The sequence below is a fragment of the Theropithecus gelada genome, chromosome 2 (assembly GCF_003255815.1).
Source record: "Theropithecus gelada isolate Dixy chromosome 2, Tgel_1.0, whole genome shotgun sequence".
Taxonomy (NCBI): Eukaryota; Metazoa; Chordata; class Mammalia; order Primates; family Cercopithecidae; genus Theropithecus; species Theropithecus gelada.
In genome coordinates, this window is record NC_037669.1 from 80208016 (window position 1) to 80233121 (window position 25106).

Genomic DNA, 25106 nt, shown 5'->3' on the forward strand with positions numbered 1-25106 from the left:
GGTATTTGAGCACGCTCTTTAAAACTCAGAGGAAGAGAAGGAAAGAGAAAGGAATTCCACATGGAAGAAAGAACACTTATAATTTTTTCTACCAAGCACATGTACTGTAAACTCGGTGACTACAACAACAGCTGATAAAGTACAAGAGTGACAAATCTTGAAACATCCTCTGTGTCTCCTAAAAGTCATTTTGAAACATTTATACATTTTCAGATGGAGACATTACTAAGGCACTGTCCCTTCCCACCCAGCAGCAAACAGAACCAACTTTACAAAGGACCTCTGAGCTCCTGCATATCTGACTGAACAGGAAAACTCTTTATCCTGAATGGTCTTCCCAGGGTTCCACCCGTCCATAACCCAAGGCAGTAGGGATGACCTCATCTGAGAGCCCTCCATCTGGAGTTATTCTGGTTTTATAGCTCTTGATTAGGTTTGTCAACTTCTTTAGAGGTAGTGATCATAAATTCTACTGATACGGTTTGACTGTGTCCACACCCAAATCTCATCTTGAATTGTAGTTCCCATAATCCCCACGTGTAGTGGGTGGGACCAGATGGAGATAGTTGAATCATGGGGGTGGTTTACCCCATCATGTTCTCGTGATAGTGAGTTAGTTCTCATGAGATCTGATAGTTTTATAGGGGGCTTCCCCTTCACTGGGCACTCATTCTGCTCCTTGCTGCTCCCATGTGAAGGATGTGTTTGCTTCCCCTTCTGCTTTCACATGAGCCAAAAAGATTTACTTATAATTGAACTGTGAGTCAATTAAACCTCTTTCCTTTATAAATTATCCAGTCTCAGGTATGTCTTTATTAGCAGTGTGAGAACAGACTAATACATCTACTCTATTCTCATTGAATAGCTTTAAGAATTTAAAGCTGTTATGTCACTGAAAACCAATCACAAGCCAAAAGATAATGCAGAATATTTGTACAAGATTGATCTCAAATTTATTAGAAGCCTATTCTCTCTAATGGGACTCTGTTGCAGAAGAGCTTAATATCATAAAGGTGAATAGCAGGGGGTGCGGGGGCAGTGGGCTTAGAACTTTTACTAGACTGTGTTCAACTGTATCAGAGTGTCAATAGTAGTATCACACTTGGATGTTGGCATCAGACAGACCTACTCATTCCACCTTCCTCAGCCTTAGTTTCTTCATCTATAAATTAATGATGACAATGATTTGGATTATATCTATCATGCAGTTTATGATAAATAATTGAGATCTTACAAAGAAAGTGCTTAGCTCAGTTTCTGGCATATGGTGGTTGGCATATAGTAAGAGCTTAATAAATAGCAACAGCTATTACTGTTGCCTCTTGTGATGATAATAAGCAAAGAATGCTCAACTGGAGAGGTTTCTAGCATGCTTGAGGTTTTTTCTTTAGAGCTTGAGGGGCCCTGTTTTAGTCTAAAGTATTTCTTTTTCCCTCCCAGAGCTGTACTCTGAACCTACTGGAGGTTTCATGAAAGGTATTGGTAGATAAGAGTTAGTATCCATTCTTTAAAAACTTCCAAAAGCCTTCTTTCTTTCCTTTCTTCTTTGTTTTTCCCCTGCTACCTGCAGATGAGAATAGTTAGAATCAGCAGAAATAAAATTTCCTGGCATGAACTATACTACTAGTTAGGGAGACCATATAATTTATTGTCCAAAGCAGAACTTAGGAGAGTGAAAGAAGTTGCCGTTTGTTATTACACTGGCCTGTTCATACCTGCAGGCCTGAACCTGGATGGTTCCAAACAAAGAGGGGCATATGGTCACCCAGACATTAGTTATTTAATCAGGAAGAAGCATAGCAAAATACAGATGACACTTGACATCCCATCAACCTGACTTAGAATCTTAGCTTGGCCACTTTTGCCAGCTTGGTGAGGCTGCACAATTTTTTTAATTCCAGTAAGCATCACTTTGCTTACTGAAAAAAAAAAAAAAAAAAAAAAAAAAGGAGACAATAACAGTTTCCATTTTTTCATGTTTTGGTGAGGACGTGATAATATACAGTACTAAGTACAGTTCCAACATATAATATTCTTATGTAAATGGCAGCAAGTCTTAGAACTGATAATGACTTGAAAACAGTGGGTGGATGAATGGTGTGATATTACCATAAATATATAAGTAAAGCTTTTTGCTTATGTGAAAGAAATAATTAAGTGATGTGTCAGTATTCTTTTTATAGAGAAGAAGAGGACTGAATTTGGGGGATTTATTTACCAGCCCATGAAAGAACCCATATTTCTCTAGATGCAAAGCCTGCCTCATTCACCTTTCAACTGACAGCCTCAGAATAGTGGGCGATGCATTTATTTCCATGTCTTTGTTACCCAAACTGTATAGTTAACTTACTACTACGGGAGAAAAGAAGCCTGGAACGTCTTTCTGAGATAGCCAGTGGTTTTCTTTGGTGGAAATAAGATGTTTTTGCCCTTTGGAAGTGGTCAAGAAGGGAGCTGGATGCAAAATATCTACAGTAATTTGAGAGTTGGAATCTACTGGAGGAAGCCCAAGGAGCAAAAAATCAGAGGCAGGAGAATGGGAGGGGAGACTGTTAATTCCTTCTGCCCAGATGTTTCCCTCCACATGGCAGCAACTACTCTCATTCTTTCCTTTAATTCACTTAGTAAAGGAAAATGGAAGAAGCCACTTGAAATGTAATTGTCTCTCACTGTTCCTGTTTAGGTCTATTACACAAACAGTAGGAAGATTTCTCATTTTGTTCTGTTTATTGCAGTAGGATTTTTTTAAAAAGCGGGAGGGGGAGGAGAAGTTCTCTCAACACCTGTTTTCTTAATTGATTGTCATTACTTTGCCCCCAAAAGTGAGTGGTTTTTAAACGAAGTGGGTACATTCTCATAAGCCACATTACCATCTTATAAACACATCGTTAAAATAGGAAAGATGACAGAACTATGACAACAGCTCCCTCTCCTACTCTGGATCAGAAGCCCATATGCCATTCACCTTTTTCTCCTCATTTGGAATCAGTGCTTCCTTTGCTTTACAAAGACAAATGCTAGACAAGGCATGTTTTCTTCCTACATGCCCTGTTTTGAGTTTGAGAGCAATGAGTAAGGAAGTCTATCTACTTTTTATCTGTTCTTTTTGTTCTGAATTTCAGTGGAAGATCTCCTTAAAACAAACCAAAAAATTAAAAATTAAAAAAAAAACACTTCTCCTGGGTTTATCCAATGCCTATCACAGCATTTTATGCAATCCAGTACTTTAGGATGATGATGAGCTACTCAGGCTTGCAGTGTGGAAGATGGCGGTAATTGATTGGCGAAATGGATGCATTGACACTTGCTCATGTCTGTTCAGTTCCTGGGCCTCTGTGCTCATGGAGGAGGAATTGAAGAAGAACCTGCCAATGATTTCCACCTTGTGAGCTCAAAGCCAAAGGAAAAGGCATATACCCAGGCTCTCAGAGGTCTGTGACACTTTATATAGCATCAGATCCCATCATCTTGCTTTTTTTTTTTTTTACTTGAAAAGATCTTAATTTTTGAAAATTTGAAATTTAAAGCTGTCTGGTTGCTAAAAGCTGCTCTAAACTCTCATTGTGGTTTGGAGCAATACATCATCAAAGCTATGGTGCTTAGATGATGTACGGCACCCATATGTCATGAGAGCACCATCCCTCTTATGAAATATTATTATAACTCACAATTGGAGCACCACCAGTGATGTATGGCTTAAAAACACAATTGTTAAGCCACAAAACTCAACAGGGTCTCCACAAATTCTAGGAGGTGTTCTGTTTGTTTGTTTTGTTTGTTCAAACTGAATTAGTTTTTTATTTTAGATTTTCCTTGAAGTTTCCCAACTTCATTGGGACACTTTGAACACATGGAAAGCACTGTGTTTCCTCTGTTTCCTGAAAGGCACACCACTGCCTAAGCATTGCTAATATTCTAAGTGAAGGAGCTCATTGACAGTAGCATCAGAAACCATCAGTGTGCCTGTGCATTTTGACAGACCACTAATTTGATTCTTGAGTTGATCATGCTGAGGTATCCTCAAAGTCCTGTAAGTAGCATTACTTCCAGTGACATTTATTTTAGAACTAAGTAGCTGTCAATAATTTCATGCTGACCCTTGACTTAGTTGCAGAAGATGAGGCCTCCCCAAATCAAGAAAGGCAAAATCCAGACATGTAGAACACACAGCTTTGGGGTTCGTGATGGTCTGGGTGAAGTAGAATACATTCAGCAAGGCTCACCATAGAATTAAGCCTTCTGGTTTAGAACAGAAGCAGGTTGTCAAAATTATTTTCCAAACTAATGTCCTGTAATGTAGTCACTGCTGGAATTGACTGATTATTCAGAATGTGCAGCATTAGCTTAAGCGCTTTACCTACGTATTTCACATAATCAGCATAATAGTCTTATGTGCTGGGATACTGGTGTTGTGCCCACTTGAAAAATGAGGGAATATGAAAGAAGTTAAGAAATCGACTCAGTAAAAAGAATAGGTAGGATCTGAACCTTGGCCACCCATCTCCAGTGACGGAACATCAAACTGCTTAATTGTAGGGGCTTCTGCCTTTTTGAGATCTGGGAAAGGTAGGATGGGCAAGATGTGGTGGAAAGCACTGGAACACAAGTCAGGGTTTCAGGGTTCTCATGGTTCTAGTCCTGGCCCTGCCATTGCTTTGCTATTGGTCTTCTAAGAACCACTCTCCTCTTCGGTGAAATGAAGAAATTAGACACTCTTACTATCCCCCTGATGTTTCCCAATTCTAATCCTAGTAGTTTGCAAAGATTTTCTGTTGGTTTGTTTTAGTAACAAATTCATTTTGCAAATGAAATTGTGCATGGGATCCCAACACAGAAACAGATAAAACAGAGCTGCTCTGTTTGAATCATGGAGGGGGAACGGAAGCCTGCTGCCCTTTCTGGTGCCCCATTCTTACTTCTATCATGAGCTGCTCCCTGGACATACCAGGCTTGTTCTGGAAGCTCTAGGGCTTTTTACAGTTTAGGAACCACTGACCAGATCTTTATCTGTTATCTCACCCATGGAAAGGAGACTAAATACTTGAACTTTCAGTTCAGCAGCAAATTAGGAGACTCCAGGTGTCAGAAACAAGACAGCACCGTGCAAAGCATTGCTACAAATGGGGTCTGTGCTCTGCCCATATTGTGTTACCCACACCCGCCATGGCTGCAATGCATCCTACCTAGCCTGGCTTCCATCTGACTGACCCTGGAAACCTGGCTTTTCTCACTCTCCAGGTGGGAGAAAGCAGAAGTGCTGGAGTATTGATGCCTCCCCAGGAGCAGTTCTCAACCAGTGAGGACAGGAGTTGGTGTATGAATATGCTAGTTCCCTCACCCCTCGGCTGGAATAACTCTGGGATGCATATTCTTCACTGACTTTCAGAGTTCTCTAGCAGGTTTTATAAGCTCCAGTCACACGAAATAATAACGCACTTGATCACACATCCTATATTGGCCTCCTTTCCTTTCCTGTTTCCTTGATGCATACTTCCTTACTTGTGTTTCCAGGGATCACCCACCAAATAAACTACTTGCACTCTCATCCTTGCTTCAGGGTTTGTGTCTACGGCAATTGAGACTAAAAAAAAAGTATATATCATATTCGTATCACTCTATATGAAGAACAGGATTGCTATTGCTTGGTAGTGAGATTAACTGGTGATCTAATTTTTCTCCTGTGTGTTTTTCTGTCTCTTTCAGATTTTCTATGCTATAAGTTTTTGACCTTGATATTCGACAAATGGAAACAATCTTATTGTTACATTGCATGTGGTTATTCCAAGTTGAGAGCTTTTGGTGATTATCCAAATATAGAAGGAACAATAGAGGCTGGGTGTGATCACCTGAGGTCAGGAGTTCGAGACCAGCCTGGCCAACATGGTAGAATCCTGTCTCTACTAAAAATACAAAAAGAAAAAAAAATTAGCCTGGCATAGTGGCATGCTCCTGTAGTCCCAGCTACTCAGGAGGCTGAGTCAGGAGATTCACTTAAACTCAGGAGGCAGAGGTTGCAGTGAGCCGAGATCGTGCCACTGTGCTCCAGCCTGGGTGACAGAGTTAGACCCTGTCTCAAAAAAAAAAAAAAAAAAAAAAAAAGGCAATAGATGAAGATTCCCCCGAGTCTTGCTGAGAGAAAATTTTGTCTTCTTACCTACAAAATTGGTAGAATAATACTGACTTCATAGAGGTGTTGCAGAGATAAGAAAAATGTGTAAACTATGCAATAAAAATATCAAGGCATCTGTATTCATTCTCTACTTGTTGCTATAACAAATTGCTGGAAACAGTGCATGGGTCATATGGTAACATTATTGTTAACCTTTTGGGGAACTGCAGAAATTGTTTTCTAAAGCAGCCTTACCATTTTGCATCTGCACCAGCTTGTACTAGGGTTCCAATTTCTCCACTTCCTTGCCAGCATTTGTTGTTATCTTTTTTTTTTTTTTTTTTTTTTCTGAGATGGACTCACTCTATCACCCAGGCTGGAGTGCAGTGGTGCAATCTCGGCTCACTGCAACCTCCACCTCCCGGGTTCAGGTGATTCTCCTACCTCAGTCTCCTGAGTAGCTGGGATTACAGGCGCCCGCCAGCACGCCTGGCTAATTTTTGTATTTTTTAGTGGAGACAGGGTTTCACTATATTGGCCAGGCTGGTTTGGAACTCCTGACCTTGTGATCCACCCGCCTTGGCCTCCCAAAGTGCTGGGATTACAGGCATGAGCCGCTGCACTCGGCCTTCTGTCCTTTTTATTACAGTTACCCTAGTATTTGTTAAGTGATATTGTCATTGTGGTTTTGGGCTAAGGATGTTGAGCATCTTTTCATGTATTCATTTATCCATCCTTTTTGGAGAAATGTCTGTTCATATCCTTTGCCCATTTTACTTAGGATTGTTGTCTTTTTATTACTTAGTTGTAAGTAATTCTTTATGTGTTCTGGACATACTTCCCTTATCAGATAGGTGATTTGCAAATCCTTTCTGCCAGTCTCTGGCTTGGCTTTTCACATTCTTACAATTTTGATGATGTTCACCCTCTTCCAGTTTTAAGGACTCCTGATGACATTGGGCCAAACCTGGAAAATCTATGATACCTCTCACAATCTTAAGGTCAGCTGGTTAGTAACCTTAATTCATGTGCAGCCATAATTTATCTTTTGTAACTTAATAGAATCACAGGTCAGGGATTAGGACATGGATGTCATTGAAGGTGGCCATTATCTTTTGACCACAGTATCGTCTGTTATTCTTTAGAATCAGACCTGCCTTCTGCAGTTGCTCATTGGCACATGTGAGGGAGAAGGATTCACACAGGGCCAACTGGTTGAGGTTGCAGGACTCCAGCTGTGGAGCAGGGTCGCTCTTCAGCCTTCCTTGCCCTTTCCTCTGCCATGAACCATGTTTGTGTCCTTTAGAATTGAATTACAATATACTCTGACAAGGAAAAAAGATATCAGTATGACCACACTGACAATCCTCAGGTGAGTGTGGGCAGAAGAGGTGTGTTCGAAGAGATGGAGGAAGGAGCAGAGACAGCGCAGAAGAGGCAGAGCCTCTAAAACTGACGGCACTGCACGCTGTCTCTATTTCTTCACCTCCCGCTTGCTCTGAAACCCACTGCAGTTAAGTTTTGTTTTTGTGTTTGTTTGTTTGTTTGTTTGTTTTTGAAATGGAGTCTTGCTCTGTCACCCAGACTGGAGTGCAGTGGCACAATCTTGGCTTACTGCAACCTCTGCCTCCTGGGTTCACATGATTCTCCTGCCTCGGCCTCCCGAGTAGCTGGGATTACAGGCATGTACCACCAAGTCCGGCTAACTTTTTGTGTATTTTTAGTAGAGACAAGGTTTCACCATGTTGGTCAGACTGGTCTCGAACCCCTGACCTCATGATCCACCCACCTCAGCCTCCCAAAGTGCTGGGATTACAGACATGAACCACAGCGCCCGGCCTGCACTTTTTTTTGTTTTGTTTTGTTTTGTTTTGAGTAATAGCTTTATTGAGATATAATTCACATAATGTAAAAGAAACCCTATTAAAGTACACAGTTCATTCTTTTAGTATAGTCACAAAGTTGTGCAACCATCACTGCTATATAATTCCAGAACATATCCATTAACCCAAAAGAAACCCTGTGCCCGTTAGCAGTTACCCTGCATCTCTCTTCACAACCACAAATCTTTCTTTCTCTATGAATCAGCCTAGTTTGGCATTTTCATATAAATGGCATTGTACAATATGTTGCCGTTTTTGTCTGGCTTATTTCCCTGAGCATGATGCTTTCACTTAGTGTACATCACTCCTTTTTATGGTCAAATCATATCCTATTGTCTACATATACTGCACTTTGTTTACCACTGATCAGTTGATAGTCATTTGGGTTGTTTATACTTTTTGGTGATTGTGAATAATGTTGCTGTAAACATTCACATACAAGTTTTTGTATGGGCATATGTCTTCAGTTCTCTTGGGTATGTGTTAGGATCAGAAATCTGAGTCACATGGTAACTCCACGTTAAACTTTTTTGAGGAACTGCTAAACTGTTTTCCAAAGTAGCTGCATGATTTTACATTCCCAGCAGTGTAGGAGAGTTCCAGTTCTCCACACTCTGCCCAACACTTGTTATTGTGTCTTTTGATTATTGCCTTTCTCGTGGGTATGAAGTGGTAGCTCAGTGTGGTTTTCATTTGCATTTCCCTAATGACTAATAATGTTGAGCATCTTTTCATGGTATTTTGTTCTCCTAGCCTTACTGAAACAATTCAAGCTTTCAAAAACATTTCACACTGTTAGTGATACCCTCTTTGAAATTTGTTCTCTGGGCTGTTGGAACTTACCCTCTCTTGATTTTGCCTCTTTCCTCACTACAGCCTTAAATTGGGTCCTACTTCTCTTCCCAAACGTCAAAAGTTAGAATGGCTCAGTGCTCACTATTTACCTTATACCATTATGTTTTTCTTCATGACACTTATTTCTATCCAAAATTAGAATATAAAGTTAGTCATTTCCTTATCTTCTGCATCACCCATTGGAATATAAGCTCTGTGGGGACAGAGGCTTTGTCTTGTCCATTACCATATCCCTCGTTCCTAGAATAGCACCTAGAAATAGATATTTTTGAGTGAATGAATGTATACTTTAGAAAAGTCTACAGAAGTGTTACATGAATAAAAATCAGGACTCCATAGTCAAATAAGTTTCTAGAATGCTATATTAGATGAAGTTAAACAAGCATCTTTTGTGTGGAAGTTCTCATACTTTAATGTGATAATGATCTTTGTGAAATGTTATTTGACCATGAAAACATTTTTGGTGTGGAATGTGTCATGGGACTTTAAAAAGATACTCTTCTAACTCAAGCAGCTAAACTGCAACTCCTGGCAAATTTGTGGAAGGCTTTTATTAAATAGATGTTTTGCTGGCACTTAGAAAAGTAAGTTGTGATCACCACAGCTTAATATGAAACCACTAAGAACAGATTATATCAAATTATCCTCATCTCTGATGTTCATAGGGTTTTATCAGAATGTCATTCTGTTCGAAGGCCATAGTGATGGTATTTTTTCACAGCAATGAGGCTTTGAGCTGGCTTTATCATGATTTCCCTGTTCTGAGAAGCCAAGTGGGGTGTCAGCATCCTGTGATCAGCCTGTCACTTAAGAATTTATGTCAAGATATCAGGGTGGGTTGAGATCTATGCCCTTGGGAAAAAAACCACCTGTACAGTGAGCTGTTCACTGTCTTTAGTGTGTCACAGCGAATTTCAAGTGGTTACCAGTGATCAAGAGTGGCTTTTCTAGAACTTGGTGGTAACATAGCCTATAGAGATAGCCCTGAACACTAAACCCAGAAGAGGAGGATAAAGAAAAGGAGGCAGGGGATAGACCTGGACCCTGGAGGTTCCCAAGTGCAGGTTCGCAGCCCACTGTATGTTAGTAGTGGATACTGACAGGCATATTCCTGAGGACCAGGCAAGGAGAGTGGTCAGAATGCAGAAAGCCAGAGAAGCATTCAGAAAGATGTCTCCACATACTGGATGTAGTAGCTCACACCTGTAATGCCAGCTACTTGGGAGGCTGAGGAGAGGGGATTGCTTGAGGCCAGGAGTTTGAGACCAGACTGGGCAACATAGTGAGAACTCCATTGCTAAAAATATGAAAAAAAAAAAAAAAAGTTAGCTTGGTGTGGTGGCATGCACCTGTAGTCCCAGCTTTGGGAGGCTGATGCCGGAGGATCTCTTGAGCCTGGGAGTTGAAGGCTGCAGTGAGCTGTGATTGTATCACTGTACTCCATCCTGGGTGACAGAGTGAGATTCTGTGGGGAGAAAGAAAAGAAGGAAGGGAAGGGAAAAAAATAAAAACGAAGGAGGAAAAGAAGAGAAAGAAAAGACAGAAGGAAGGAAAAGAGGAAAAAACAAGAAATGAGACAAAGAGTCTACACATAATGCAGTAGGGCAGGCAAAACAGCGAGTGACCTCAGTGCCCACACTGGCAGAAGCGAGGTAAGAAACCAGATGGATATTGTAAGCCAGTGGTTCTCGAAGTGTGGCATTAGACCAGCATCAACTGGGAGCTTGTTAGAAATGTGGACTTTCAGGGCCCTGTAGTCTGCATTTTAACAAGCCCCAAGTACAGGTGGAAGATTGAGAATGGCTAGTCAAAGCAAAAGAAACCAGCTTTTGCAAAAGAGATGCTTAAACAATGCCCTCATTCAAGGAGCTTCTTAATATCTTTCCTTTTTTTTTTTTTTTTTTTTTTTTGCTGATACAGAAATCAATCCCTGAATGTGATGTCTACTTGGTCTTCAGGTTTAAATGTGTTTTTTTAAATAATAAAAGTAATTCTTGTACATTTCTAGGTAATGAGTAGTAACTACATGCAAAGCTGAATGCTCAGCACATGGTTAGCAGACTTAATCCTCTTAACCCTGTGAGGTAGCAACCATTATAATCCCCATATAGATAAGGATACTGACACATAGACTTTGTGAGGCAAGGTCACACAGTTAGTTTGTGGTAGGTCCAGGATTTGTATTAGGATGTTTAACTGCAAGACACTGGTCTGGAACTTCCTACAATGTACAAGGGAGGTGGTGAAAGATGGATAGATGGGAGGGAGGAAGAGGGGAAGAAAGGAGGAGGGGGAAAGAAGGAAGAAAGGAGAAAAAGATGAAAAGAAGTAAGGATAGCAAGAGATTCTGGAATTAAAGAGTGAATGAAGGCTCCTTCTAAGGGTGGTCTCTATCCTTGTGCTATGTTATTTTCCTGGTTTTGCTTTTAAGTCAGCCCATCTAGAGATTTCAGTAGATTTCAGCCCAGGCCCACCTGCCTGGCTTTCTCCTAAGAATTTGGTTTCATGGGTAGTTTGTGATTTATTTTTTCCTTGTTTGTTCTTTCACTTTCTCTCTCCATGCTCACATAATCTTTGTGACTTAAATACACACTTGGCCCAGTTGCTGAGAGATCCGTGACTGTCTTTATCATTGACTGGTGAATATTCTGGCAAAAGCATGTCACTCTTTGGGAACTGTGCTCAGGGGCTGCTTTGAAGCTCCTCTCTGCTTCATTCACCTTGGACCACGTTGTACCCTGCCTCAGCTTTAATAGGGTATCATTTTCCCCCTCCTTGTACTGCAAAGCCGCAGGGACACTTAATCTTATGTTCTCTGGAGGCCTTTTGGAGCCTTGGAGCCCTATCGCAGTAATCAAGAAGGGGTGGGTGATCAGGGATGAGGTTTGACCCACTGTCTGCCTCTATTTAAGCTCTTCATTTTCACATTCCTCGCCATGGTTTGTAATAAAAGTGGAACATAGCTCAAGGGCAGAAGTGAGGTTTAACTTCACCCAAGGTACAATAGAGGCTATTTGGAAAGTAAAACTTTCAAATGGCAGTTTAGCCTTAAAGAATATATTGAATTAGATATGCTCTGAGCCTTGATTCACGATCATTGCATAATAGCATTGCTATGTATATTACCTGGGTGCTTTAGTAGACTAGGGAAATGGGCTATTTAAAAGATTAAATTCGCAGAATCAGTGCATGTGCTAATGAAACACGTGGGAGAAAAAGCCAAGAGGCCTCATTTCCGGTGCTGACTTTTACTTCCTGTGGTGCTCTGGCCTCACCGAACATTGATTTCCTCTACTGTGAAATGGAGATCATAGTAGACCTTGCCTCACAGGATTTATTTATTTATTTATTTTTTTTTTTTGAGAAGGAGTCTCACTCTGTCACCCAGGCTGGAATGCAGTGGCGTGATCTCATCTCACTGCAAACTCTGCCTCCTGTGTTCACGCCATTCTCCTGCCTCAGCCTCCTAATTTTTTGATTTTGTATTTTCAGTAGAGACGGGGTTTCACCGTGTTGGCCAGGATGGTCTTGATCTCCTGACCTCGTGATCTGCCCCCCTTGGTCTCCCGAGGTGCTGGGATTACAGGCGTGAGCCACCACGCCTGGCTGCCTCACAGGATTTTTAAGAGTACTAAATGACAGAATGCCAAACACACAGCTTTCCTTATCATAGGAAGTAAATGCTTAATAAATGAGAACTGTTTGTATTACTATTATACGATTATTTCTCAAAGCTCTGAGTCTGTAATTCTGCCTATACTACTTGCTACTCTCATTTATTCGCTCTTTACTTATGCAGTTCTCTGTTAGCCAATTCTTATTTCTTGTCAGATTCAGAGTCATGATGGTCACCTTTGAAGATGTGCTGTCATTTCAAAGCACTGGCTAACTACAACCAAGACTGACAACCATGAATAATTCCATAGAGCCTCTGAAACACTCTAGCATTTCACTCCAACTCTTGTATATATACCACCAAGTTGTTCTCTCTTGCTTAGTGCGCTCTCTTCTCGGCAGAATTCAGGTATAGTTACCGAAGGTGGATATCAACTTCCTCTGAAAAATAACCCAGCAGGAACCATCATGGAGTAACTGGGCTTCATGAGATCATCACTGTCAAGTCTAAAAATACATGGGGAGATAATCACATTTACTTTTTTCTTTCTTGTACATTTTCAGCACGTTCACGTCCATGTTCTTCCCAGGAAGGCTGGAGACTTTCACAGGAATGACAGCATCTATGAGAAGGTGGGTCTGCTCTCTCTGATCTTATTGTTTGATCACGGGGACTGTCGTTGGGATGACATCAACCTAATGAATCAAGTATTACCCTAGATATGGTCTGAAATGGAATTCTATTTAGTCTGACTTGGAAAGTGGCAGTAGAAGCCAAGGAGTCAAGAATGGCCATCATGGGAACCCAAGACTAATTAATTATAATGATTTTCTTTTTCAAATGAAAACCAGCAGAAAACAAGTGTCCGTGTGATTCCTATCCTGTCATTTACCAGGACAGTAAATATTTGCATGGAGATACGGCCCAGAATCTCCACAGAAGAAAACCTATGGTGCTACCGGTGAAAATCAAGCAGATTGATATATGATTGTTTTAGTCAAATGCTACACTTAATTTTTAAAACACTTTGGAACTCAGCTTGTCGTTCCCAACAGCATTTATTCAAAGCGAGACTTTGAATTATTGTGAGGAAAAACTAGGTTGGTTTGAATAAGTGTAACTCACATATCATAAATATTAAAGAAGTTAATTTATTTCTAAGTACTCCCATTCAAAGATATAAGTGTAAAACCACTACAAACATGAATCGGCAAGAGCCAGGTGATCCTCACCTAAAGCCCTGTCTACATGAGAACCTTCAGATGCCCATTTCCACCATGTGGAGTGTAGAGTCTGTCATGGATCAGGCTGTTATAAAATATAAGGTGATTTCAGTTTACCTGTTTATTCTAGCCAAAGAGGGGAAAGTATGTCCCCCACATGGTAGAGCAGATTAGATAGCACTAGTGCCCTGGAGTGATTGGTTAAAAGGACTTTGAGGCTGTTTGTGGATGCAAGGAAAAGTGCTGTGATTGATTAGCAATGCCTGCCAAGGGCATCAGATAGGAGGGAGGTATCATATTTGCTGTCTATTTGACATTCCTGTTCTAACTCTTTGAGAATGCGTTTTAAAACACATTGTTTATATAGATTGTTTATCATGTGGCTCTGTCAAATAAACCACATGATTATCTGTACCTCGTTTCCAGGGACCAGTTAAAATCTATGCAACTTTTTGTGTGTGTGTCTATAGGGCTTCTTTGCAGTACTGACATTAAAATGGCAACTCAAATCCTGAAAATAAAGAACAATAGGTCAGCAGTTAATAATGAAACTTATAATTAATGTTTCTGGGATGCATTGGATTTCGTGAAGTGGCTGGTTATTCTGCCTTTAGGATAACCCTTACTATCTTTTGCTTCCTATGTTTTCCAAGAGCTGTAGTGGATGTGCGTAGAGTGGAAATAATCTAGTCACCAGTACCTAAGTGCTGATTTGTGGACTAGCTGCTGCAGATCTCAATTCTCAGGAGGTCCTGTCCCTGGAGATTCTGATCGAGTAGATTGCACAGCCCTCAGGAATCAGTCATTATATAAGGAAATCCCCAGGAGGCTCTGATGCATGACTACCTTTGGGAATAGGCTCTCTGGGTTTTCCAAAGCCATATTCTATAAAACTATAATTTGAACTCATTTTCATTGGATGTGGAATGCAGTTTGGGGATTGATAAAGGCTTAGTTCACATTGGAAGAAAATCAGAATTATAGAGTAATTATAAAGAGATGTAATTAAAATACAAATACCAATCTCAGTCATGTAAACTAAGGTTAACAAAATGTTGCCAAATGCAGACTGTTTTAATGAATAAATTAGCACATATATATGAATTATATACTAGTAAGTACTGCTAAGGTAGCATTAAAAGTGCTTGAAAACACTGTTTTCTTAGGCTGAACAGTCACCTTGAAATCTTGTCGATGTTCCAAATGTGCTTGAAACAGAAGCTGCATGGTTACATTTCAGCCCAGTTCAAGACACAATGTACAGCACTGTGGTTGGTGTATGGCCTCGCTCTCCTCTCTTATTCTTTTGCCCTTGTCTGCATGCTCTGATGGCCCCACAGATAAGAAAACACATGTTTCTACTTCTACATTTTGGAGGATCATCTCAGGAGAAGTAATTACTCTAAGAGTTCTTTCTTTTCTTTTTTTTTTTATCAGTGGTATAAGTCATATGTAGTATAGACAGTATCCATTAAGGGAGATTGTGGTAAAAGACTGTGTAGAGATTGAAGTCTAGAAACAGGCAGAAGTAAGTTCAAATCCCAGTGGCATCTCCTAACCATATGATATCGAAGCCTGAAAGACTTATTTCAGGGGTTGGTACTTACCAAGAATTTGTTAATAGATAGCAGTTTCTGTTCTTATTGTTATTATTACTGTTTTTTTAAGTAGCAATGGTTAGTAGAGAACCAGATTCAAAGCCAGGTCATTGGATGTTCCCATCTACCATTCTTTCCAACAGTGAAATTCCCAATTTTCCCTTTGTCTTTAACCATTCATTCTCAGTTTTGTCTTCCTCTTTGTATGAAAATGCTTCTCCAGGCTGAGTATCTAATAACACAGTGTTCAGAAAGAGGCATGAAAAGCATGCAGCACCGCACAGGCATTATTGGTATAGAACTTAATGTACATTAGACCAAGTGATCTTAATCAGAAGCGATGGAATGATGAGGGATGGCATTCTTTATATTGATGGGAGCACTCGCTCTAGATTATGCATCTGTTCAGGACATTCAACAAACAGACTGCCTTGGAGGGTGAGAGGCAGGAAACAGGAACAGCAGGAGGCTGAGCTCCATAAAATGTAATTGTATTTCTACTGCTGCAGACGTAGAAAATTATGCCTAAAGAAGCCCCAGAGTATAAATTGGCTAGGAACATTGTGTTCTTTCTGGGCACTGTTTTAAGATGGTTAGTTACAAATAAGAAGGTTCATAAGAAGGGCAGTTGTGTCTGAAAACAGATTTGGGGAGTAGTTGATGGTGGGAATGTTTTGCCTGGAAAAGGAAGACTTGTAGAGGGAAGATAGTAACAGAGTCACTGTTTCCAAATTATCTGAAGGGCTGGCAGTTGGAAAGGTATTAAATACATTCTATGTGACTCCAGAGGGTATATCTGTGATTATCGGACTACAAGGTGGCAGATATCATTAGCTCTACATAATAACAGGTCAAAGTGAAAAAACCTTCTGAACACTTACAAGGAGGTGAGCTTCCCATCCCTGGATTCACTCAAGCACAGAGCAGATGGCCACAATTCTTCAAGAAGATATCTACATTTGGTCGGTGGATGGGCCACTTGAATTTGCGATTCCTCTCTTTACACATTTGAACCATTTGATCATTACCGCCATTTTCAGGTTTTACAAGTTCTGTAACAAATAGTGGGGTTTTTTGTTGTTGTTGTTGTTAGTATTACAATGTTTGGGTGACTGTCTAGTGAAACATATTATTTTCTTTGTTAAGTTCATGGAAATAAAAGGTAAAACCTTTTTTAAAAAAAACGTATAGGAAACCACACTTTACTGATTTTTTTCTCATTCCCAGCCCACTTCCTGCTTTTCCTGCAGCTCAGCATTGCATATTGATGGTCCTTGGGCTTTGCTTGCCTCCTCATATGTGTTTTATTTTTGCCTGCAAAGTATTTGTGGTGGTTTGCTTTATTGTGGCTGTAAAGTATTTCTTAATGAATCTAAATGCTGTTAGGCATATTGCTCATTCTCTAGGCCTATGCAGTTGCCATGTCTGCCTCCTACCTAGGCTTTCTTCACTGGCTGATGGTGCATGCATAGCTCCTGAAGGCATTGGAGTTTAAGATCTTTGCCTATTTCATGGGCTGCTCCTCTTCTCTCTGCCACTCAAAGATTACTATTCCCCAGGATCTTCTGTCTGGTATACTGGGCATGCTGTTTATCTGAAACATCTGTTTAACCCCCCTGACTACTCATTTACAGTGCTCTGGCCCCAGGTGAGTTTATTTTGTTGTTTTTTGTTGTTGCTGTTGTTGTTTTTAACTTCAAGTTCTGGGATACATGTGCAGAACATGCAGGTTTGTTACATAGGTATACATGTGCCATGGTGGTTTGCTGCACCTATCAACCCGTCATCTAGGTTTTAAGCCTAGATGCATTAGGTATTTGTCCTAATACTTTCCCTCCCCATCGCCCCCCACCCCCAACAGACCCCAGTGCATGTTCTTCCCCTCTGTGTGTCCATGTGTTCTCATTGTTCACCTCCCACTTATGAGTGAGAACATGCAATCTTTGGTTTCCTGTTCCTGTGTTAGTTTGCTGAGAATGATGGTTTCCAGCTTCATCCATGTCCCTGCAAAAGATATTATCTCATTCTTTTTTATGGCTCCATAGTATTCCATGGTATATATGTACCACTTTTTCTTTATCCAGTCTATCATTGATGGGCATTTGGGTTGGTTCCAAGTCTTTGCTGTTGTAAATAGTGCTGCAATAAACATAAAAATGCCTGTGTATAGTAGAATGATTTATAATCCTTTGGGTATATACCCAGTAATGGGATTGCTGGGTCAGATGGTATTTCTGGTTCTAGATCCTTGAGGAATCGCCACACAGTCTTCCACAATAGTTGAACTAATTTATACTCCCACCAACAATGTAAAAGCATTCCTATTTCTTCACGGACTCACCAGCATCTGTTGTTTTAATAATCGCCATTCTGACTGGTGTGAGATGCTATCTCATTGTGGTTTTGATTTGCATTTGTCTAATGATCAGTGATGATGAGCTTTTTTCCTGTGTTTCTGGGCTGCATAAATATCTTCTTTTGAGAAGTGTCTGTTCATATTCTTTGCCCACTTTTTGATTTTTTTGTTTGTTTGTTTGTTTCTTGTAAATTTATTTAAGTTCCTTGTAGATTTTGGATATTAGACCTTTGTCAGGTGGGTAGATTGCAAAATTTTTCTCCCATTCTGTAAGTTGCCTGTTCATTCTGATGCTAGTTTCTTTTGCTGCGCAGAAGCTCTTTAGTTAGATCCTATTTGTCAGCTTTGGCTTTTGTTGCAATTTTTTTTTTTTTTTTTGGTGTTTTCATCTTGAAGTCTTTGCCCATGCCTATGTCCTAAATGGTATTGCCTAGGTTTTCTAACAAGTTCTGAAATTGAGACAATAATTAATAGCCTCCCAACCAAAAAAAGCCCATGACCAGATGAATTCACAGCCGAATTCTACCTAAGGTACAGAGAGGAGCTGGTACCATTCCTTCTGAAAGCATTCCAAACAATCCCAAAAGAGGGACTTCTCCCTAATTCATTTTATGAGGCCAGTATCATCCTGATACTAAAACCTGGCAGAGACAAAATAAAAACAGAAAATTTCAGACCAATATCCCTGATGAACATTGGTGTGAAAATTCTTAATAAAATACTGGCAAACCAAATCCAGCAGTACATGAAAAAGCTTGTCCACCATGATCAGGTCAGCTTCATCTCTGGGATGCAAGGCTAGTTCAACATACACGAATCAATAAATGTAATCCATCACATAAACAGAACCAATGACAAAAACCACATGATAATCTCAATAGATGCAGCAAAGGCCTTTGAGAAAATTCAACATCCCTTCATGTTAAAAACTCTCAATAAACTAGGTATTGATTGAACATAGCTCAAAATAATAAGAGCTACTTTTGACAAACCCATAGCCAATATCATATGAAATGGGCAAAAGCTGGAAACATTCCCTTTGGAAACCAGCACAGCACAACACAACACAAGAATGTCCTCTCTCACCATTCCTATTCAACATAGTATTGGAAGTTCTGGCCAGGGCAATCAGGCAAGAGAAAGAAATAAAGGGTGTTCAAATAGGAAGAGAGGAAGTCAAATTGTCTGTGTTTGCAGATGACATCATTATATATTTAGAAAACCCCATCGTGTCAGCCCAAAACCTCCTTAAGCTGATAAGCATATTCAGCAAAGTCTCAGGATACAAAATCAATGTGCAAAAATTACAAACATTCCTATACACCAATAATAGTCAGAGAACCAAATTATGAGCAAACTCCCATTCACAATTGCTACGAAGAGAATAAAATACCTAGGATCACTACTTACAAGGGATGTGAAGGACCTCTTCAAGGAGAACTACAAACCACTGCTCAAGGAAATAAGAGAATACAAACAAATGGAAAAACATTCCATGCTCACAGATAGGAAGAATCAATATCGTGAAAATTGCCATATTGCCCAAAGTAATTTATAGATTCAATGCTATTCCCATCAAGCTACTGTTGACTTTCTTTGCAGAATTAGAAAAAACTACTTTAAATTTAATATAGAACCAAAAAAGAGCTCATATAGCCAAGACAATCCTAATCAAAAAGGACAAAGCTGGAGGCATCACGCTATCTGACTTCCAACTATATGACAAGACTACAGTAACTAAAACAGCACGGTACTGGTACCAAAACAGATATACAGACCAATGGAACAGAACAGAGACTTCAGAAATGACATCACACATCTACAACCATCTGATCTTCGACAGACAGACGAAAACAAAGAATGGGGAAAGGATTACCTACTTAATAAATGGTGTTGGGAAAACTGGCTAGTCATATGCAGAAAACAGAAACTGGACCCCTTCCTTATATATTATACAAAAATTAACTCAAGATGGATTAAAGACTTAAATGTAAAACCCAAAATCCAGGTTAGTTCTTTAACTTCAATGGTAGGTCCTGCCCCATCTCCCCAGCTCCTGTAAGTCTCATTCTCTCCCACTGACTTCTTTTGTCAAACATATCATTCTTGTTCCCACCTCAGTGCCTTTGCACATGTTGTTCTCTTCACCTGTAACGTCTACCATCTTCTCTTCCCCTTCATGTGGCTTCATGTCATCATTCAAATCTCATCTCTGAGTCACCTCCTTGAAGGATACTTTTCACTGTTTTCTGATTTCATCTATAATAGTTAATCCTCTCTCCCCTCTAGAGTAACTCTATCATATTACCATGTCTGTTTCATTCTTAACACCTCCCACACTTGACATAATTTATTACTTTATTATTCAATACCTGGATCCCCCAATTATGTGTTATAGTCTTAAGAGCAAGGATCTAATCTGGCCTAGGTTGGACCTTCAATGAATATTTGAAAACAAATGAACACATTTTAAAGAAAACCAAGGTGTTGATCTAGAAGAACTTGAAATTCTCTACTCATTCTAACATAATTTAAAAGGAGACTATATATTGCTTTTCAGAGGGCCAATTCACTAACTCATAGCCACACTGAGTGAGAGTTCGACATGGTGCTATCAGCCATCTGAGGTGAATTTAATGGGGCATTAATGGAACAGAATCCTTTGGTCAGCAATCAGTGTGCAGAAGGCTACAAATTGTGGTACTCTGGAATGGTTAGGGGAAGCAATTATAAACCTTGTCTGATTGCTAAGCAAGTCTGGTAGACACATGTCAAAGTTGATAACTAACTTGCCCCCTCCCACCAAACCCAGATTTATGTGGCCATAACAAATACAGATGTAGGATTTGCTGAAAGCAGGCTCGAGAGCTACTCTTTCTTTCCAACCTTGATTATCGTCTCTAAGTTTGTTTTCACCTTCTCATCCTCCAGCAGTATGTCCTAGACATTTCAGAATAGGTGCCTCTGTTCTGTCTCAAAACTGAGCTCAAACTCTCCCCCTTCCAAAGCAGAATGTCTGCTGAAGCTCTTTCCTTGTGGTTGTCTATGTAGATCTTGTTTATCTGTAGCGCCCAAACTCTTTCTACATCTATGTTCTTTAAATTTTCATGAATTATGCCAAGCCTTCCCTGAACTCAGTGGGCCCTTCATTATCTTGACAAGTTGATGAAGATTATGGTAATGACCCAAATGGGTCCTTGAATAAAAGAGTGTGTATAGATAATGTGGGGGAGGAAACACCCATGGCCTAATGTCATATCATCTCATTAACTCAGTAAGACTTACCCTAGCTGTATCGCAAATAAGCAACTCTCATAACTGTATTGGACAATTCATCAAATGTTTATGGGTGACATTGAATGACTGTGACTGTGCACTGTATATAAAACCCATTACTGATGAAGGAAGTGACTATTATTAAAGCAAATGGGAATAGCAATCAGCAATTGGACAAATTCAACCATGAATTTCATAGACAAAGCAAACGTGGGTTCAAGCATGTCATGGGAAACAATTGCTTGGCTTAACACAATTCATGAGCAAAATCAATTTGCTAAAATGCAGGCCATTTGGCCCTGAGGGCTGGAGAGAACCATTATATTGCTGATGATATTTATTGTTGAACTTGGATCTCTTTCACACACCATTTGACAATGGGCTCAGAGTCCATGGGTCCCTAGTTGACTTTTCAAAAAGGAAGGAATGTTTCAGTGAGACAGTTAATTAGCTTTTTGTCTTCTGGGTTTACTGATGTCCTCCCACTGAGTAGTAAGTTTCTGGGTATTTGAGAATTTTGGAATGAAAACTTTGGTATCTCTCATTCAGAATAAGATAACAACTTGATATGCTCTTCTAAATTAATGGAGACTTTTTTTTCAAAGAACCAGATGTGATGAAACTAACAAATAAGCATATAGTAATGCTAATTTAATGGCCTATGACCTCAAATACTCCCTCTGTATCTATGAATGCTCTTTGGCTACCTATTTTAATAATGAGAGAGCTGGGTAAGCATCTGGTTTACCCTATCCTATGTCAGATTATTACTGAGTTAAATCTCTATGTTCCTCAAAAGAGAGAAACAAAATTAGCAGAAAAGCATTTTTCTGGTTAAAAGTTATTTGTGCCCATTTTTCTCACAGAAGCAAATATTCAGATAATATATGTATTAGCGTTCTCTAGCAGGACAAAACGAATAGGATAGATGCATATATGAAGGAGAGTTTATTAAGGAGAATTAACTTACACGATCACAAGGTGAAGCCCCGCAATAGGCCGTCTGCAAGCTGAAGAGCAAGGAAGCCAGTCCGAGTCCCAAAACCTCAAAAGTAGGGAAGCTGACAGTGCAGCCTTCACTCTGTTGCTGAAGGCCCGAGAGCCCCTGGCAAACCACTGGTATAAGTCCAAGAGACCATAAGCCAAAGAACTTGGAGTCCAATGTTCGAGGGCAGGAAGCATCCAGCACAGGAGAAAGATGAAGGCTGGAAAACTCAGCAAGTCAGCTCTTTCCACCTTCTTGTGCCTGCTTTATTCTAGCCGTTCTGACAGCTGATTAGATGGTACCCACCCAGATTGAGGGTGGTTCTGCATCTCCAGTCCACTCAAATGTTAATATCCTTTGGCAATTTCCTCATAGACACACCCAATAACAATACTTTGCATCCTTCAGTCCAGTCAAGTTGACACTCAATATTAACTGTCACAATATATGATTCAGGTTAGTCATTTTATTAACTCTGTTTTTTTCCCCCTAAGAGACAGGGTCTCGCTCTGTTGCCAGGCTGGGGAGCAGTGGCCCAGTCATAGCTCACTACAGCCTCAAACCCCTGGTCTCAAGTGATCCTCCTGCCTCAGCCTCCTGAGTGGCTAGGACTACAGGCACATACCACCACACCTGACTAATGTTTGTTTTTTTTTTTTGTAGAGACAGGTCTCACAGTGTTGTCCAGGCTGGCCTCAAACTCCTAGCCTCAAGCAATCCTCCTGGCTTGACCTCCCAAAGTACTGGGATTACAGGCATGGGCCACTGTGCCTGGCCCAGGCTAGTCATGTTTGATAGAGTTGAGCAAGTGAGGAATGTTGAGAAGCATGGAGGGCTATAATGGTAGTGATGGTGAGCTGGGGCCTCCAAGGAAGATCATGAAGTCATTGGACACTAAAGAGGAAAAATAATGAAAGAAGGCTGAAGAGTGGTTGATGAGGAGGATACAGGTATCTAGAGGTTGAGCTTCAAGGCAAAGGATTCTATGGTTTTGTCCTAGAGTTTGCCTTGAGGTCAGCCACCCTAGATTAGTTTTCCAGAATTGCTCTCCTATGTTGTTTGAATATGTTCAGTTGCATGTTAGTGAGAAATAAGAAAATTTTAATTATGTGTCACTCTATCCATAGCATCCATAGTAAATCCACTCTATCAAACCACTCCATGTGGTCCTCCCTCATTATTTCCTGAATCAAGCCTTCTTGTGCAGAGTCCTATCTGCCCTCCTCAGTGAATTCTCGCTCCAAACAGATACATTCCATCAGAAAGCTCTAAGATGCTTGCCTGTGAAGGAGGAAAACACCTGCTCTGAGGTGTCCTTGTTGCTGTAGTCCATCTGTCGTCCTACCTACTTCTCATAGTTCTACTCTCAGTCTCACAGTGGCTGCTGCAGTGAAACCTAAGTTTAACTACAGTGCTTGAAAAATGGGCCGTTTGGGTGTTTAAAAAAATCTTAGGTTTACATTCAAGGTTCTCAACATAGCTATTAATAAAATCACTTAAAATTGTCCAAAAAGTTTTGATAAGTTTGGAGTTAACCTGCTAAAGCATACTACCAAGATCTCAGTAGTTTTTCCAAATCTATTTTACTTAGAGAAATGAGAGTATATGGATTAGGGACAGAAAAAAAAGACTATTGGAAAAATAAATTATGAGTAGAAATGGATAAATTAGGCAAAGAGAAAACAGATATGAATTAAGCATTGGCATGATTCCCTCAATATAAATTATAATGGCCCCAAAGTGAAAAGCCCCCAAAACATTTGACTTTATCTCTCTTTTAATGAAGAAAATCAAAATAAGCAAGAATTAGGGGGAAACAGAAGATAAAAATTAATACAATTTTAAAGTCCCAAAGCATTTGTAAATGTTTTTACTTTTAAATTATCACCTGTCATTCTTTAGACAAAAGAATGATACATGTAATTCAAAGAACCTTTATAAATAAAAAACATAACTTCTTAGCTTGGAGCAAGGTTCATTCATGTGCCATGTGCCATGTGCCAGCAGGAAGAAACCCTAAGGCCTCCAAGTTGCCTGCTTTTGGAGACGTAGAGTCCTGGAAACATAGCCTGATGTTTAGAATCCCAGCTTAAGTGTTCAAAATGTGGTTATATTTTTGTCACTGCGAGGTGAGGTCTACCATTGATATTCAGTTTGGTAGCCACTAGCTACATGTGACCAGTCTGAAATGAGATGTGTTGTAGATGTAAAATACAGTTTGGATTTCAAAGACTTCTACCAAAAAAAAAGGAAATATCTCATTAATAATGTTTTATAATAGTTACATGTTGATATGATAATATTTTGGTAATGTTGAGTTAAAAATTGTATCACTAAAATTAATTTCACCTGTTTCTTTGCACTTGTTTTGGTGTTGCTACCAAACACTTTTAATAACATATGTATCTTGCATTAGATTTCTGGATGGTGTTGCTCTAGAATGCTTTCAAACTGCTTCAGCTTACTGGCAAGCAGCTGTTTGTGGAGATTGTTATGACCTTCCCCAGATTTAGAAGAGGAATTTGAATGATGCCAGATTTTCTTTCTAATCAAGGAAATCAAGAAAGACCTGGTATACCTGTATAGCTCTAAATTCTACACCTTGAGTCAACATAGTGATTTATTGCAAACTCTTTAATGTTGAATTTGCTATTTAAATCTCAGTGTCTCATGTTTTCCATATTTAAAATGGGGGGGAAATATCCAGTTGTACTGGGCTTCTAGTGTAAGGTTGGTGGTCATAAACAACTCTAGTTCTCAGTCTTTGCTCCTAGGGAGAGCACTAATGAAAAATAATAATATAATAAAATTATTATTGTCATTGAGAATACACTCAGAATAATAATAAATCTATTTTAAATAAATGTAATATTTGAGAATAATAATCGAATTATTGTCAATGAGAATACACATTGGGCTGGACTGTCTGCTAGGTGCCAAGCATACATTATTTTATTTTCACTAACCTGGCAGGGTCAATATCACTCATACCATTGAATTGAAACTAAATTTGTGGAGAGTAAATGTCTATGTCAAAACCTCATAACCAGCTCATGGTAAAGCTTGTTTATATCAAAGTCTGTTTGACTACAAACCCTTCCCTATTTCTATCATCCTTTGCTTTAGCCTAAGGAAAATATTATCCTTCAATTTTATGGAAAACCCACGTAATAGTGAGAAAACTGATTTTCTTAGACACTGGGAC

General features: G+C 39.7%; 1 protein-coding gene across 3 annotated transcripts in view; it reads left to right on the forward strand.

The window, feature by feature from the left end:
* Window positions 1-25106, forward strand: part of FHIT (fragile histidine triad) — a 1500125-nt gene that overhangs the window by 1310831 nt on the left and 164188 nt on the right. For all 3 annotated transcript variants that reach the window (XM_025377569.1, XM_025377568.1, XM_025377566.1), the window contains one exon: window positions 13027-13095. In XM_025377569.1, the coding sequence (XP_025233354.1) occupies window positions 13027-13095 (69 nt within the window). The remainder of the gene's footprint in view (window positions 1-13026; window positions 13096-25106) is intronic.